Below are 18,822 nucleotides of genomic sequence, written 5' to 3' on the forward strand. Positions count from 1 at the left end.
ATGTTTCAGGGGTCACCACTGAAAAAATTAAAATATGAGCACTTAAACATTTGGAAAAAGAAATGAATTGGGCCTGGGGAAACACCTATAGACATAGAAGCACAGAAAACACAAAGCTTAGAAAATGCAAGAAATGGAAGCTTAAAGATGGTAAACCGAGTCCTAATATATGAAGAATCACATGAATATAAACGGACTGAACTTGTTAGTGTCAGATTGATTTTTTTTCAATCCAACTATATGTTTAGCAAAAAAAGACACTTGTAAAAATAAGGACGTCGAATGGTTGAAAGTAAAAGAATGAAGAAAGAAATGCCCAAAAGTCTAAGTTTAAATAATATCTTAACCTCATTCCCAAACTGTATTCATCATTTCAGTAGATACATAAAAAGAATTTGATAAAATTCTGTACTCATTCATGATAATAATTCTCAGAATACCAACCAGAAAAAAGTGATATAGCTATATATTAATATATACTAAGTTTACTTAGCATGAAAGTGACAGTTGTTCACTCATCTCTGACTCTTTGCGACCCCATGAACTATACAGTCCATGGAATTCTCCAGACCAGAATACTGGAGTGGGTAGCCTTTCCCGTCTCCAGGGGATCTTCCCAACCCAGGGATTGAACCCAGGTCTCCTGCATTGCAGCTGGATTCTTTACCAGCTAAGCCACAAGGGAAGCCCTAACTTAGCATATATTAACTTATATTAGGCTTTAAGAGGTAAAATTTCCTTCCCAGATACAGAGAGTAATTACATAAAACAGAAAGTTTGGTTCAACAGAAAGATAATAGTTCTAACTGCACCTAACAAAATAACCTCCAAATAGTAAAACAAAAATTGATACACCTACATGAGGAATCTGTAAATCCACTATGTTAGTGGGAGATTTCCAATGATTTCTATTACTAATAGATAAAGACATTTTATAAATCAGCAAAGAGAGGGTTTGAAGATATCATAGTAGAAATAAATGTAAAAGTTTTAGAGTTGAAAGATAATGAAAAAACTTCCATATTTTAATGTGTGGAGGGCAATGAAAAACAGTATTTGGAGGGACATATACTGCCTTAAATACTTATATTTGAAAAGAAGGAAGGCTAAATGTCTGATCTCAGATGTTATAAAAACAGCAATATTATAAATCTAAATAAAGGAGAAAGAGAAAAGATATCTTAAAGAGCAAAGACGAAAGTAAAAATTACAGATTTCAAAAATAGAGAAAATATCGAAGTCAAAAGTTCTTTGAAAAGCCTGAGGTGGTGGAGCAACCTTTGGTGAGATTGATCAGGAAGAGAGAGAAGACATGGATAAATGATATGAAGAATGAAAAGCACACATATAATACAAATTAGCTTAGGTGAAAAAAATGTTAGAATACTGTTAACCACTGTGTTCCAATAAAATTGAAAATCTACACAAAATAAGTAAAATTGGCTCAAGAAGACAAAGAAAACCTGAATGATATTGTAACTATTAACATAACTTATACAATAAATTTCACAAAGAAAACTTGAGCCCCAGGTGATTTTATAGATGAATGTTGACAGCCTTTCAAGGGAGTGATAATTCCAATCTTAAACTTGTCATAGAGCATGGAAAAGAAATAATAATCCTTAAATCATTCTGTATGGCTAGTTTAGTCTTGATAACAAAACCAGTTATGGACATTATCAGGGAAATTACAGACTAGAATCATTTATGAACACAAATGCAAAAATTCTAATCAAAATATGAGCCAACCACATCCAGCAACAAATGAAAAAGATAAGATCCCATGAACAAGTTTATCCAGGGAATACTAGAGGGTTTAAAACAGTAGAAAATCTATAAATATCATTTGTCACATCAACAGATTAAAGGAGAAAAACTGTATTCATCATTTTAGTAAATGCAGACAAAGAATTTGGTAAAATTCTATACTCATTCATGATAATAACTCTCAGCATACTAGGAAGAGAAGGAAATCCTCATTAAAAAGGGTATCCATCAAAATCTCACCATAGATGATAATGTAAATGGGGAGATACTGAAAGCATTCCCTTTAAGAGAAAGAAGAGGATGCCTACTAGCTTTGCTTCTATTCAGTGTTTTACTGGAGGTCAGGATCCAGCATAACAAGACAAGAAATTAAAAACATAAGCATCAAACAATAGGAATTAAAATATACTTATTTATTTACAGATAATATGTTATCTACATAGAAAACTGAAAATAAGCTATAGATGCATTAGAAATAATTATTTTAGCAGTATATATGTCTATAAGATCAATATTAAAAATCTATTAGCAACAAAGAATTAGAAAACTTGTTTTATATTGTGGTAAGACATACATATTGTCATACATGTGTTCAAGAAGCAACAGTTAGAACTGGATCTGGAACAATGGACTGGTTCCAAATTGGGAAAGGACAGTATACTGTCACCTTGCTTATTTAATTATATGCAGAGTACATCATGCAAAATGCTGGGCTGGATGAAGCACAAGCTGGAATCAGGATTGCTGGGAGAAATATCAATAACTTCAGATATGCAGATGATACCACACTAATGGCAAAAAGCAAAGAGGAACTAAATGCCTCTTAGTGAAGGTGAAAGAGGAGAGTAAAAAAGCTGGCTTAAAACTCAACATTCAAAAAACTAAGATCATGGCATCCAGTCCCATCACTTCATGCCAGATAGATGGGGAAACAATGAAAACAATGAGAGACGTTATTTTCTTGGGTTCCACTGCAGCCATGAAATTAAAAGATGCTTTTTCCTTGGAAGAAAAACTTTGAGAAACCTAGACAGCATATTAAAAAGCAGAGACATTACTTTGTCCACAAAGATCTGTCTAGTGAAGGCTGTGGTTTTTCCAGTAGTCATGTATGGATGTGAGATGGACCATAAAGAGGGCTGAGCACTGAATAAGTGATGCTTTTGAACTGTGGTGTTGGAGAAGACTCTTGAGCTTCCTTTGGATTGCAAGGAGATCCAACCAGTCAATTCTAAAGGAAATCAATCCTGAGTCTTCATTGGAGGGACTGATGCTGAAGCTGAAGCTCCAATACTTTGGCCACCTGATGCAAAGAGCTGACTCTTTCGAAAAGACCCTGATGCTGAGAAAGACTGAAAGCAGGAGGAGAAGGGGATGACAGAGGATAACTGCCTCAATGGGCACGAGTTTGAGTGAGCTCCGGGAGATGGTGAAGGACAGGGTGCCTGGCGTGCTGCAGTCCATGGGGTCGCAAAGACGTGGACATGACGGAGTGACTGAACAACAACAGCAGAGACATGCATAATATGAAATTTACCATTTTGTCTGTTTTTAAATGTACAGGGGCATTAAGTACATTCACACTGCTGTACAACCATATCACCATGAAAATGATGTTTTTAAAAAACATTTACATAAAGACTATAAGCCATCTAGGCATAAATTTAGGAAAGACTTAAAAAGAAATTGTGTAAGACTTTGTTGAGAGAGAAAATATAAATAAATATATAAATAGACTGTGCATGGATGGAAAGACTTAATATCATAAATGTTTTCATCAGATTTATCTCTGAATTCAATACGATTCGAACCAAAATCGCAACAGTTGTGTTGTCCTTGACAAGGCTCATCTAAAATGATAATGGAAAGGCAAAAGACCAAGGGTAGTGAGAACCTACTGAAGAAGGACAAATGGTGGACGAATATCTTAATAAAAATATGAAGATAAGATCATTAAGAAAATGCAGTATTGGAAAAGGTGCAGAGTGACTGGTGAAGCAGAATAGAAAGTTGGAAACAATCACAGATAGATGAAACTTTGATATATGACAGATGGAAAAGGATGCATTTTTCAATAAATGGTACTGGGACAACTAGTTATCCATATAGGAACAAAAGTGAAATTAGATCCCTGCCTCATACTATCCGTATAATCAATCTCAGATGCAAACTTTAAACTCTAGAATAGATTAGACCATCTTTAATAACTTATAGTAGGAAACGAAAGTAAAAACATAAGCAAGCCTCCTTCAGAAAGAAAAACAGACAATAATGGTCTCAGAAAAGAGGTAACATGCTCAACATCATTATTAATCAGATGAATCTAAGTGAAAACTACAGTAAGATCTTCACCCTCTTAAAAGAGGGAAGAATGAAGATATTTGACAATACTAAGTGTTGGAGGGGATATTGATCAGCAGGAAGGCTTGAATTTTGTTTGTGGTAGTGTAAAACATACCGTTTTGTTGTTATCACATGAATTTGTAAATTCATATACTCTCTGACTCAACTTCTAGCCACATACCCAAGAGAAGTCCTTCTGCACATGCTCCAGGACATGTACGCAAGAGTGTTCACAACTGAACTGTTTACAGTGGCAATAAGCTGGCAGGGACCAAAATAACCATCAATGAGGAAATAGAAAAATAAGTTGTAGTGTATTTCCAAAATGGAATACCAAGTGTCATGTAAAGTTAATGAATTTCAGCTATACCGAGAAGGATAAATATTAGAAGTATGATATTAACAAAAACAAGTCCCAGGAAATTACTACAGTAAGATACCATTTTTATAGAGCTCAAAACAAGCAAAATTAACTGTATTTTAGGTATGCCTACACACATAGAAATGAAGAATAAAACTATATTTTAAAAAAAGAAGGGGATGAATGATAAGGGGAGATTAAGAATGAGAAGGAACCCATAGGTTGATGCATGTTAATATGACTTAGGTGGTCAGTTCATTATGTGTTTTATAACTTCTACATCTATTGTAGATAGTATTTCATATGTGTCAAATAATATAATAAAGCAGTGTCATCAAATTGTATATATAACGATGATCATGGTTATATAAGCATTAAAAAGACAGAAAGGAAACACGTAGTGTTTCCACTTTTCTGACCTTCATTTTTTTCCCAATGGGTTGTGTGACGTATCATAGAACAAATATGAACCTTGATTATTTATTAAATAATTTCTTTTTGCCAAAATTTCAGAGCTCAAAAACAATAGATTTCCCTGGTATTATAGTTGAAAGAAGAAATCTGAACGAGAAATCAATTGAAATTTGGTAATATAGGATTATTAGTGTTTTTCTAAATAAATTCAGTTTTGCTTTTATCCTTCTTTTCCTTTTTGAGCTTTGTAAGAAGGATTATGGGGCTTCCCAGGTGGTGCTGGTGGCAGAGAACCCACCTACCAGTGTGAGATTCGCAGGTTCAGTCCCTGGGTTGGGAAGCTCCCCGGTGGAGGGCGTGGCAGCCCATTCCAGTATTCTCGCCTGGAGAGTCGCTTGGACAGAGGAGCCTGGCAGGCTGCAGTGAAGATGATTTGACAGTGGCCGCAGCAGGCTACTGACAAGTACTGTCACAGAACAAGAAAAGCAAGAATAGCAACCATTTTCAAGGCTTCCCTTTTTTTATTCATTAATTTTAGCATCAGTTATTCCCCACTACGTATGATGAAAATTCTTTTTCTGTGAAGGATTCATATTATGTAAAAGCATAGTTATGGATGCCTGTAATGATTTGGTGATAGGAAGAGATCCTCGGGTATAATAAGGGTATGCATTTACTTCTGTGAGCATTTGAAGATAGGTCCTTGCTCCTCTTGTTGTCAAAGATCCCTGGGATTCAGTGGAATATCTATTGGTTGTCATCATCCGAAGTTTTTCTAATCTTTTTTTCCTAAGCAGATGAAAGCTTTTCTCTTTAGCAGGTTCATGCCATCCAAACAAGCAGCATTCAGGAGTGGCCAGAACCCAAAAGGAGGGAGAAGATGGCTCTTCATACAGCAAACGGTACAACCCAAGTATGGTTACGGCCGAACTTCAGCGGCTGGCCGAGAAGCAGGCGGCCAGGCAGTATTCTCCATCCACTCACATCAGCCTCCTCACCCAGCAGGTATGGGCACTTTGGGGTGTCATGGAGCTTTTAACCAGTGGATAGGATTAACTCCATGGTACTCTGTCCTTCCCTGTCTTTACTAATGCCCGTATGCTGATGCTTATTGAATGAATGTTAGTTGGTTTTTTGAGCTAAAGAATGTTAGCTAAAAGTGTTCATCTTCAGCTTTAAAGAAAGGATTTCTGTTACAGGTATTGCAAAGTTAAGTCTGCTGCTAGCTGTGATGTAGTTATTTCGTGGACAAATAAACTCATGTTCAGTTGTAAATATACTTTTAAACTATCTTTAAAAATAATTTATTTCGTTGGTAAAATTTTCCAATGAGTTCTAGTCTTATAAATCTTTTTACCAGAATGCCATAGCGTTACCTTTTACTTTTTAAACTATACTACCTTTCATCTCTTGATGTCAGGATGTTTTCTGGGCACTGATTAATGAGTTATTTCAATAAGCCCTCATCCAAACCATATCATTCTCCCCATGTTTCAGATGGGGGAAACTGAGGCTAAAAGAGTGATATAATCAAGGTCATCCAGCAAGCTTGATGGATACTGGGATTTTGACTTTTATGTTGTATATATGTTGACTAGCTTACAACACAGTAAAGTTAGATGAAACTTTTAAGAACTATAGGATTCTTTTAGCCCTTCTTGCTGATTATCTCTGCGGTATTTAACTGGAAGTAGAAGCCATATTTTTTCCTTTTTCTTAATGCAAAATGGCATCAAAATCCTCCAAAGGAATTATTATAATTCAAGTCCAAAGTTACAGCTTTCTGTATCTTCATAGTGTCACATTCTTTAATTGGTGACAGCTTCTCTGTGCTGACTTCAGTCATGTCTGACTCTTTGCAGCCCCATGGACTGTAGTTTGTCTGCCAGGCTCCTCTGTGCATGGGATTCCCCAGGCAAGAATCCTGGAGTCCGTTGCCGTGCTCTCCTCCCAGGGATCGAATCCACGTCTCATATGTCTCTTGCATTGGCAGGCAGGCTCTTTACCACTAGCATGACCTGGGAAGCCTGACAATCCTCCACTGATAATCAAATCTAGGAAAAAAGTGAAGCCATAGACTACTTCAAGTGCATGCTAAAAGCAGGCAACACACTGCTCCCTGGTGGTGCCCTACTTTTCTGTGTAAAATTACGGGCTTTAATTCAAGCTTTACTTCCGCCTCATCCCAGAGTGTGAGGTTGTAATGAATTTTCTTTTTCAAATCTTTAATAGTTTGAAGGGTGTAGCTAAAAAGCCTAATGTGAATTAGGAAGTGAAGAATCTTGTACAGGCAGCGTTGAGACTTGAAAGTAATTAATAGTTAGATTTTAGTGACAGAATGATGTGAAAAAAAAATAGAATGAGAAGGAATTGTGAAATGTGCAGTGGCTATGCGGAGGGGAAAGGACCGGTGATCCGCGACACTGTTTTCACTGGGTCACTGACTAGAGTATGTTTCTAGTTTTTAATGAGCAACTAGAAGCACTAGACCTCAGTTGTGACCTAAATCAAATCCCTTACGCTTATCCAGTAGAAGTGAGAAATAGATTGATGGGACTAGATCTGATAGACAGAGTGCCTGACGAACTATAGACAGAGGTTTGTTACACTGTACAGGAGACAGGGAGCAAGACCACCCCCAAGAAAAAGAAATGCAAAAAAGCAAAATGGCTGTCTGAGGAGGCCTTACAAATAGCTGTGAAAAAAAGAGAAGCGAAAGGCAAAGGAGAAAAGGAAAGATATACCCACCTGAATGCAGAATTCCAAAGAATAGCAAGTAGAGATAAGAAAGCCCTCCTCAGTGATTACTGCAAAGAAATAGAGGAAAACAATAGAATGGAAAAGACTAGAGATCTCTTCAAGAAAATTAGAGATACCAAGGGAACATTTCCTGAAAGATGGGCTCAATAAAGGACAAAAACTGTATTTGGAAGGAATGATGCTAAAGCTGAAACTCCAGTACTTTGGCCATCTCATGCGAAGAGTTGACTCACTGGAAAAGGCTTTGATGCTGGGAGGGATTGAGGGCAAGAGAAGAAGGGGACGACAGAGGATGAGATGGCTGAATGGCATCACTGACTCGATGGACGCGAGTCTGAGTGAACTCCGGGAGTTGGTGATGGACAGGGAGGCCTGGCGTGCTGCGATTCATGGGGTCGCAAAGAGTCGGACACGACTGAGTGACTGAACTGAACTGAACTGAACAGAAGCAGAAGATATTAAGAAGAGATGGCAAGAATACGCAGAAGAACTGTGCAAAAAAGATCCTCATTACCCAGATAATCATGATGGTGTGATCACTCACCTAGAGCCAGACATCCTGGAGTCCAAAGTCAGGTGGGCCTTAGGAAGCATCACTACGAACAAAGCTAGTGGAGATGATGGAATTCCAGTTGAGCTCTTTCAAATCCTGAAAGATGATGCTGTGAAAGTGCTGCACTCAATATGCCAGCAAATTTGGAAAACTCAGCAGTAGCCACAGGACTGGAAAAGGTCAGTTTTCATTCTAATCCCAAAGAAAATCAATGCCAAAGAATGCTCAAACTACCGCACAATTGCATTCATCTCACACGCTAGTAAAGTAATGCTCAAAGTTCTCCAAGCCAGGCTTCAGCAATACATGAACCGTGAACTTCCAGATGTTCAAGCTGGTTTTAGAAAAGGCAGAGGAACCATAGATCAAACTGCCAACATCTACTGGATCATCGAAAAAGCATGAGAGTTCCAGAAAAACATCTATTTCTGCTTGATTGACTATGCCAAAGCCTTTGACTGTGTGGATCACAATAAACTGTGGGAAATTCTTCAAGAGATGGGAATACCAGACCACCTGACCTTCCTCTTGAGAAATCTGTATGCAGGTCAAGAAGCAACAGTTAGAACTGGACATGGAACAACAGATTGGTTCCAAATAGGAAAAGGAGTACGTCAAGGCTGTATATTGTCACCCTGCTTATTTAACTTCTATGCAGAGTACATCATGAGAAACGCTGGGCTGGAAGAAGCACAAGCTGGAATCAAGATTGCCGGGAGAAATATCAATCACCTCAGATATGCAGATGACATCACCCTTATGGCAGAAAGTGAAGAAGAAATAAAGAGCCTCTTGATGAAAGTGAAAGAGGAGAGTGAAAAAATTGGCTTAAGGCTCAACATTCAGAAAACGAAGATCACGGCATCTGGTCCCATCACTTCATGGCAAATAGATGGGGAAGCAGTGGAAACAGTGTCAGACTTTATTTTTTGGGGCTCCACAATCACTGCAGATGGTGACTGCAGCCATGAAATTAAAAGACGCTTACACCTTGGAAGGAAAGTTATGACCAACCTAGACACCATATTAAAAAGCAGAGACATTAGTTTGCCAACAAAGGTCTGTCTAGTCAAGGCTATGGTTTTTCCTGTGGTCATGTATGGATGTGAGAGTTGGACTATAAAGAAAGCTGAACGCCAAAGAATTGATGCTTTTGAACTGTGGTGTTGGAGAATATTCTTGAGAGTCCCTTGGACTGCAAGGAGATCCAACAGGTCCATCCTAAAGGAAATCAGTCCTGAATATTCATTGGAAGGACTGATGTTGAAGCTGAAACTCCAATACTTTGGCCACCTGATGCAAAGAGCTGACTCATTTGAAAAGACGCTGATGCTGGGAAAGATTGAAGACAGGAGGAGAAGGGGATGACAGAGGATGAGATAGTTGGATGGCCTTACTGACTCAGTGGAGATGAGTTTGAGTAAACTCCGGGAGTTGGTGATAGACAGGGAGGCCTGGCATGCTGCAGTCCATGAGGTCGTGGAGAGTTGGACACAACTGAGTGACGGAATTGAACTGAACTGAGAAGCACCGAGACATCAAGAAATTTTCTTTGCAATTGTAGTAGAAGTCATAGCCGATATCAGTGTTTACATATTTTCACCTGTCATTTGGTAGACGACAAAGCTTGCCAAAATGAAAGGATCCTGATCCTGTGGGAATCCAAGGTGACTGTATCCTTATTAGAAAATCATTCCCGTTCGATCTATTTTATCTAAGAAGAATTTAGTCGCAGTGAATTAAAATTCCATCAGACTTCCCTTTACAGAGATCTAAATTCACTTAGATGTTGGCCTTAACTTTTTGGTTAATAAACAGAGTGGTTAGTGCAGTCCTGAAGGAGGGATTGTAGTGGGAAAGGACTGGATAGCCATCTAAAGACCTGCCTTCTACTAGCTGTGTGATCTTGGATACTTCACTCAAATTCTGTACACCTCACGGTCTTTATTTGTTGATGAGGAAAATACAACAAGGTCATGAAGGCAGCATGCAAAAACCTTTCTGTAAAGTCTACATGCTGTATGCTTGGAAAAGATCACTCTTTCAACTATAGAAGGCTCTTAATAACTAAAGGTTTGTGATTTGATTTGAAGTCAGTTTTTGGATTAAACATTGTGTTACCAAAATGAACGTTGCTGTTGAAAAGTTCAAGTTATGTGTTATTTGTGTTATTTTTCTTCAGAGAAAATAATTCCTTAATTTGGAATTTGGGGAATTCTATTGTTCTTTTTCTGGTAAATAATAACATGTTATAATGACTTAATATGGGCCCTGGGACATCTGTTTACTAGCCATTTCCTTTTGCTCCTAGCTGTGTTTGAAACAAAGTGCCTCGGTTGCTTATTCACTGAGGCAAGTGATAAGGTGTCTGTGGTTCTGGTGAGAGGCGCACCTCCAGTCAGAATGTGCTGAAAGGTCCACTCTCCTGTCTGGACTTGGGGTGTGAACCTTTAGCTCAGCTCACCAGAAGCAACTCTGTGTACAGTAATTCCTTCAAATGTTTCTAATTTCCTCTTATCTGTCCTTAGTTCCTTATTTTCAATTCCTGTTTTGCGTCTGTGCTTTTTTTTTTCATGAATATTTTCCTCCCTCCTTCCCTGTTGAATAGGATATATTCTTTCTGTTATAGTTTTTTAATTGGTCATCTTCTTGTTTTATCTTTGCTAACTTCCTTCCTTCTGCATTCTACAGCTTTATTTTGGTATTTCCTCCCAATTCTTGAATTGAGCACTTCCTTTATTTTCACTTGTTTCTTCTTCTTCTTCTTCTTTTTTAATTTAAAGCTGTGGATTTTCCTGTGTGTCTTGCTTGAATTATATGCCATGTTGTTGTTCAGTTGCTAAGTTGTGTCCTACTCTTTGTGACCCCATGGACTGCAGCACACAGGCTCCCCTGTCCTTCACCATCTCCCAGAGTTTGCTCAAACTCATGTCCATTGAGTCAATGATGCTATCTAGCCATCTCATCCGCTGTTGCCCTCTCCTCCTGTTGCCATCAATCTTTCCCAGCATCTGCCTTCAATCTTTTCCAGCATCAGGATCTTTTCCATTGAGTCAGCTCTTTGCATCAGGTAGCCAAAGTATTATATTCCATAAGCCCTGATATATATCTCTATATTACTTTTCTTGGCAAAGTGTTAAGAGATCTTCCACTAAATAAGGTATGCTGATTTAAATTTTTCATGCTATCTTGGAAGATGAGTATAAAAAAATTGAAATTTGGGGCTTGCCTGGCAGTCTAGCAGTTGAGACTCTGTACTTCCATCCCAGGGGGCGTGGATTCAGGAAACTAAGATCCTGCATGCGGTGTGGCATGGCCCCCCTCCCCCGAAAAATTGAAATTTGAGGGAATTTCTGAAAAAGAGTTCCTTTATATTGTCTATGATTTCAGCTACTTGCCCATTAAAGCTTTTAGTCGCATTTTCCATAAAACTTTTTATTCAAATGCATTCTTTTCACTCATTCATTCAAAAACATTTTATTACCCTCTTAGGAGTGTTCCAAACCTTAATGCTAAGCTGCAGGGATGATACAAGACAATAGATCTCAGTGTGAAGTAACTCACAGTGTGGTATGGGGAACAGCCACATAACACAGGATAGAAGGTGTTATTAGAATGTGCTATGGAATGTACTTGCATGGGATATGCACCAGTGTTTCTAGGGAATAACAAAACCACCAGAGGGTACCTAACCCAGCACGTGGGTGGGAGTGGGGGTGCCAAAGCCGCCTTCTTGGAAGAGATTACCCCTGCACTGAATCTTAAGGGTAGGCAGGTGGGTGGCAGAAGAAGGGTAGGGCAGGCTCCAAAAGAAAAGCTTGCATGTGTGTACGTGGGGAACCAGAAAGCTGGTGGTAAGCGATGTTGGAGGATAGGGAGTCAGCAGAAAGCAGCTGAAATGGACGCCAGAGGAGAAGACAGGGCTGATTCAAGGAGCGCTTTGAATGACCTGTAAAGGAACTCGGCTCTTTATCTCAACAATGACCGGGAGCCACAGAGACAAATGGGCCTTGCCTTTTAACTGTCTCACTTAGGTAGCTGGGAGGAGGATGGGTTGCAGGATGAAGCAATGGCATCTCCTTTTCCTCCCTGCTTGCTGGTGAAGATGCTGAGGAACAGTGAATTAACCAAAAGAAAAGAAAGCAAAGTACTCGGACAACCTACAAATTTATAAAACTTTAAGTTGCCCATCATTTCCGTTAGAGGCTAGATTCTTACGAATTTATTTGGCTAAAAACAGGACTTCATTTATCTTGTAACTACTTTTACTATTTCTGTTATGATTTAAGCTTATTTATAGCCTAGAGCGTACAAGAATATTGAACTTGCCCTGCCACCACGAAGTGGCCACTGTGGCCACTTTGGAAGTGTTTGCATATGCTTAGAAACTAGAGTTACATGTTCCCCATGTAGGATTATTCAACCTAACAAATCTGAGCAGAGGGAAGGTCAGATTTAGTTCTTTCCCTTGGCATGTGAGAAGCTGGTTATCTTTGGGGGCTGGGATCCTTTGGAAATGAGTGTGTACGTCCCTGAAAGCAGGGTGCTCTAAAACCGTCTTTTGCTGGTTGGGGAGAGAGCCTTGTGGTAGGTAGCTAACAGTGTGACGCTGGAGTAGCAGCTTGACTGTGAGATCTCACTGTCTTTTCCTCACCCCTGTGCCAGGAGAGGTGTGCTTTACAACTGCAGCCCTCTGCACACACAGAAGCAGCCCTCTGTGGTTACCACTGTCAGTGAACAGAAGAATGTGGCAAAGGAGCCCAGCTCTGCAGTGAGGAGAGGGAGGCGGGGAGACAGAGGGAGCACCAGCCTCTCTGTGCGGGCTAGTGTGAGATTGCAGGACCAGCTATCACTAAGAGCAGCTCCAGCTCTTCCAGCCTGGGAGTTTAATCAAAGGAATAACAGCCGACCACCCAGGCGAAGCTCCGGTGCTAGCAAATGTGCTGTGTCAGGCTCTGTTCCCGGCCAGCCAGTGCCCGGGATGTGGCCGGGCCTCCTGGAAATATGCTGACAGATACATGGGAGGGAGGAGATGCTTTTTGCTTCTCCCATTTTTCATTTAGATGGAGAGGAGAAAAGAAAAAGCATTCAATGTCTTTTTACTTTTACTCCTCACCCTGCCCCTTTCCCGCCTAGTCCTAGAGAAGGGCGTCCGCCCAGGTCGAGACCGTTGGCTCACACCCCTTACCCATCGTTTGCACTCAAGGAGTTCTTTGATCATTTCTTCTGCTTCAGCAGTTTCCATTGTGATCCTGCTCATTTCTTCAGGGTCCAGGGTGGACCTGGAGTAGATCTCAATTTCAGAAATTTCTATTTGAAGGTGAAGCTGGCAGAGAGGAAGCACAATTTTTTGATGTGGTTACAGGTGTTTTCCAGGATTGACGCCAGCGGCCCTCAGTTATCACACACTTGGGCATTCAGTACCGGAAATGCTCTTCCTGCCTCCTGACCGTATCTGACACGTTTGAACTATTGTCCATTTGCGTTCTGATTTTGTAATTTTTTTCCCCTAAGTGTAGCTTCTTTGGTTCTATATTTTTCTGGGTAGAAAAGTTGTGCTTCTTTGTGTCATATATTTTCCTTTTCTCCATTTCTAGAAACAGAAAAAGGTACATGGAAAAAACAGAAGCCCTTGGGTCAGTGAGACTTTGGACAAGTTATTTAAATTCCCTGTGCCTTAATTTTCTTCTGTGTCATGTGGAGTAATTACAGTGTCAAGACGAAGTCTTCTGGACCCTTGTGCCTCCCTGCTCTCGGTCATAGTAACAGTTGATCCTATCACTTCCCCAGCTCTTCTGTGTCTCTTCAAGCTTTAAACTCCCAATTTTCCTTAGGTCTTTGACCTACTGATGGTCCCTTGTTCTAAAATAACCTTTTTTTATCTCTTACCATTTTGACTCTTTCTCAGAGGTCTTCCCAGGTGGCTCAGTGGTAAAGAATCCTCCTGCCATTGCAAAAAACATGGGTTCAATCCCTGGGTTGGGAAGATTCCCTGGAAAAGGAAACAGCAACCCACTCCAGTATTCTTGCCTGGGAAATCCCAAGGACAGAGGAGCCTGGCAGGCTACAGTCCATGGGTGTCACAAAAGAGTCAGACATGACTGAGCGACTAAACAAAACAGTAACTCTCAAAGGTCACTGATGACCTTGGAATTGCCAGCTTCAATCCCCTATTATTAATCCTCCTTCTCTTTTAGTACATGGCACTATTATTGACTGCCTCCTTCCTGAAAACTCCCCTTAGCTTCTCCAGTCCTTCAGTAATTCCTTTGAGAGCTGATCCTATACTTCCCCCGAAAAAACTAGATTCCATGTTTTTAAAAAGCCACTGGTATTTAGACCTGAAATGTATAAACTGACAACAGCAGAGTCTCTCTGATTAAAGAAGGGGATTGCTGCCTGGGCATTTGTTTCTGCCTGTTCTCACAGGTATCCTTCAACATGCATCTGAATTCCAGAGCTCACCTGAACTTTATGCCTCTCTGTAGTGCCTCCCCTTGGGTAGACTTCCTCTTCCCATAGCTTCATCTAGTACTGGTCTGCAGATCGCTCCCAAATATACGTCTTTAGTTTGAACCTGTTTTCTGAGCGTCATGTCCAGATTTCCAACTGCCTGCTAGACATCTCCATCCATCTGTATTGCAAGAACCCAGAATATTCAATGTACTTTTTAAGCATGTTTTGAAAATACTCGAAAAATGTTCACTATATCTAAAACTTACCTGTTCTTCTCCCCTTTCGCCACTCTGTATCAGTGACACTGCAGTTCTCCTGGGGGCTTAGGTCTAGAGCCTTTAGTTTATCAGCTTCTCTGTTTCCTCATTCTCTCTATGTCAGGGCAGTTGTTGCCACTTCTTGTTGAGTCTGACTGTAATTTCTCTGATATATATCTTCTCTGTTTCACATCTACTGTTCTGCTTAAGGACTTAATTATCTCTGGACTGGATCACTACAGTTACCTCCTAAATGGTCTCCCAGCCATTCTCCTCTATTCACCCTAGTCTTTGTTCTAAAGGAATCTTTCTAAACCACCAGTCTGATAATGATACTCCTTTGCTCAAGAATCTTGAATGGAATCCTGTTATCTTCAAAGTGAAGCCCCAGCTATTGAATGTTATTCAAAGCCTTTATGTAGAATCTGGCTCCAGGTTACTTCTCCAGCCTGTCTCCTTCCCATGACAGAGGTTTTTGTGCAGCTCATCCAGAATTTTCTTAGCCTCTGTTCCTTAATTTATGCTATCTTCTCTTGGGAAACGTTCCCCAGTCAACAGTACGTGAACCGAGAACTTTCAGATGTACAAGCTGGATTTAGAAAAGGCAGAGGAACCAGAGATCAAATTGCCAATATCCGTTGGATCATAGAAAAAACAAGGGAATTTCAGAAAAGCATCTACTTCTGCTTCATTGACTGTGCTAAAGCCTTTGACTGTGTGTATCACAACAAACCGAGGAAAATTCTGAAAGAGATGGAAATACCAGACCACCTTACCTGCCTCCTGAGAAACCTGTATGCAGCTCAAGAAGCAACAATTAGGATTGGACATGGAACAACAGACTGGTTCCAAATTGGAAACTGAGTATGTCGAGGCTCTATTTTGTCACCTGCTTTTTTAACTTATATGCAGAGTCATCATATGAAATGCTGGGCTGGCTGTAGCACAAGCTGGAATCAAGATTGCTGGGAGAAATATCAACTTCAGATATGCAGATCATACCACCCTTATGGCAGAAGGTGATGAGGAACTAAAGATCCTCTTGATGAAGGTGAAAGAGGAGAGTGAAAAACCTGGCTTAAAACTCAACATTCAAAAAACCAAGATGGCATCTGGTCCCATCACTTCATGGCAAATGGATGGGGAAAACATGGAAACAGTGGCAGATTTTCTTTTCTTGGGCTCCAAAATCACTGCAGATGGTGACTGCAGCCATGAAATTAAAAGACACTTGCTCCTTAGAAGAAAAACTATGGCAAAGCTCGTCAGTGCATTAAAAAGCAGAGACATCACTTTGCTGGCAAAGATCCATCTAGTCAAAGCTATAGCTTTTCCAGTAGTCATGTATGGGTTTGGGAGTTGGACCGCTCACAGGCTGAGCACCAAAAAATTGATGCTTTCAAATTGTGAAGCTGAAGACTCTTGAGAGTCCCTTGGATAGCAAAGAGATCAAACCAGTCCATGAAGCTCCAATACTTTGGCCGCCTGATGCAAAGACCCAGCTCATTGGAAAAATCCTGAGGCTGGGAAAGATTGAAGAAGGGAGAAGGTGGCGACAGAGGTTGAGATGGTTGGATGGCATCACTGACTCAATGGACATGAATTTGAGCAAACTCTGGGAGATAGGGAAGCCTGGCCTGCTGCCATCCAGGGGATCACAAAGAGTTGGACACGACTGAGTGATTGAACAACAGCAACACCGTATGTAACTATATTCATTTGTCCAGGCTCAGTGTAAGTGCCACTTCTCTCATAGGCATGCCATGTCGTTCGCCATACAGTTATTTGTGTTTGTCCAGAGAGCTCTCTCCTTTAATGAACAGTGAGCTCTTTGGAGGCAGTATCCTTTGCTGCCTCAGAGCCTAATTCATGGGTAGTACTCAGTAAATGTGCTAATTCCCCTGGACTATAAGGTCCCTGACTAAGGTGGAAAGTGACCATGTCCATTTTTTCACCACTTTTCCCAACCTGGGTATACAGTATGGATTTGATACTTATTTTTAAAATAAATGAATGAATAATCCCCTGCCACCCTAGCCAGACATCATCGTTCCATCGTCCATGTCCGTAGCCCTTCATTAGTCATTCCCTATAACAAAATATGTTATAGTTTCGCATCTCTTCTTTTCTGTTGAGTTATAAACTCTGTGATGGTGTTCTTTCTAACCCATCACCCAGCACTTGGTATGCACTTATTATATGCTTGCTAAATTGAAAAATATTTCTCTTCTGTGTTATGTTGGTTTTCTCATCTGTTTTAAAAAACTATTTCTCTTCCTTCTTTTTTTTCAATACACCTGCCCTTCATAATAAAGCAGGTGACATTAGTTGAATGTCTGCTTTGTACTGGACAAGTACTTTATATGCATTATTATCTCCGTAACCTTATGAAGTAGAGAATTTTTTTTAACAGATGAAGAAAATAGCTGAAAGCATAGATCACTCTGCTAAGGTCACACAAATGGCAAGTGACGGCACCAGGACTCAAACCAAATCTCTCTGACTTGATACTCTTTCCCTCGGTGTTCTTCTGCCTCTTCTCATTTCACACAGGACTCTCACCACTCCTTAGACTATAGTGACTGAGCTTAAGGCCACTGTAGAGCTGTAGCCAAGCCGTCAGATTGTTTGGTAGTGAATTCGGGTTCATCGCTGAGCAGCCTTCTTAATCCCTGGAGATGCAGTGAGAGTAGACCTGTTTATCATGGTGGAGGCGGCCCCCATCGACTCAAAGACTGAATAATGAATTAGAAGTACAAGAAACGGATTTGGCCACCTTGTAAGGTTTTCCAGGAGTGTCTTTGGCAAGTCTTGATCTGGAACTCCTTGTAGATTTTGGAACACCAAGTGTCTGTGTGTGTATGCATGTCATGTAGTGACAGCGGTTAAGAGAGAAGACATGGCAGGAGGACTGAGTGCTAATGCAGCAGGGCTGCAGAGGCCCCTTGCCTTTCCTAACCCCTTTGAAAATGAGATTAACACTGGGAGTCTTATCTCCTGCTGATTAGGATATAAGTTTCTTGAGATTCATTTTATCAGTATCCAGGAACAGGAGAGGAAGGTCATGCCTTAAAACATGTTTGTGGTCATGGCTAATGATTTAATACCTGCTCAGGAAGTGCCCTTGGAAGAATGGTTTAAAAGTAGCTGTTTAAGGATGATTCTTTTCTTGTTTCTTAATTGAATATATTCTCTAGTATTTATCCAGTGATGCAAATCATGTAATTAACTACAGATCTGGCACTTTGCCTTTTCCTTTTATCTTGAGTGAAATAGATCTTGGTCCAGTGATTGTTTTTTTTTTTGAATTCAAGGATTGCCTTTTGTTCCAGCGACATATGGTAAAACAAGTCAGATAGGGCTCACCACTACATTTCTCTATTCCAAATCATTCAGGGCCCCATGGTCAGGGGAATGAAGGGTCCATGACAGACTCAGTTGATCCCATTGTATCCTGATGAGCCTTTGTATATGAATGACACAGAGAATGTTGTTCTCAAGATACTACTGGTATAGTTCAGAGTACAGTGTGAATACAGCTTTGGAAAAATGGATCTTCGTATCAATGATATAAAGTGAGTCTTAACCTTTTTGGAGTGAGAGATTCCTTTGAGAATTGAATGCAAGTTACAGTTTTTCTCCTGAAAAAAATGTGCACTCAAACTTAGAAATGTATGTTAATTTCCTCCCCCTCCAGCTTAACTCCTTCATGATGCCGGGTGGACCCATGGTCTCCAAGTTGAGAACTTCTGAAAACTTTTAGGTAGTATATGGTCATTAATATCAGTAATTTGGCCAAAAGTGGTTGCTTTAAATTTGTGATTATCCTAGCTTCAGACATTCTTTGTATATTTCAGTGATACAGCGCCCCCCGCCCCTCTGCCCCCGGGCCATAATCTCCATGAAGGCAA

The 18,822-nt window shown here is 40.2% G+C and overlaps 1 protein-coding gene across 1 annotated transcript in view; it reads left to right on the forward strand.

Moving 5' to 3' along the window:
* TTLL5 (tubulin tyrosine ligase like 5) overlaps nt 1-18,822 on the forward strand; it is a 307,681-nt gene that overhangs the window by 117,065 nt on the left and 171,794 nt on the right. Inside the window, exon 28 of the mRNA XM_052646434.1 lies at nt 5,703-5,890. Within this exon, the coding sequence (XP_052502394.1) occupies nt 5,703-5,890 (188 nt within the window). The remainder of the gene's footprint in view (nt 1-5,702; nt 5,891-18,822) is intronic.

This window comes from Budorcas taxicolor, chromosome 10 (genome assembly GCF_023091745.1).
Source record: "Budorcas taxicolor isolate Tak-1 chromosome 10, Takin1.1, whole genome shotgun sequence".
NCBI lineage: Eukaryota > Metazoa > Chordata > Mammalia > Artiodactyla > Bovidae > Budorcas > Budorcas taxicolor.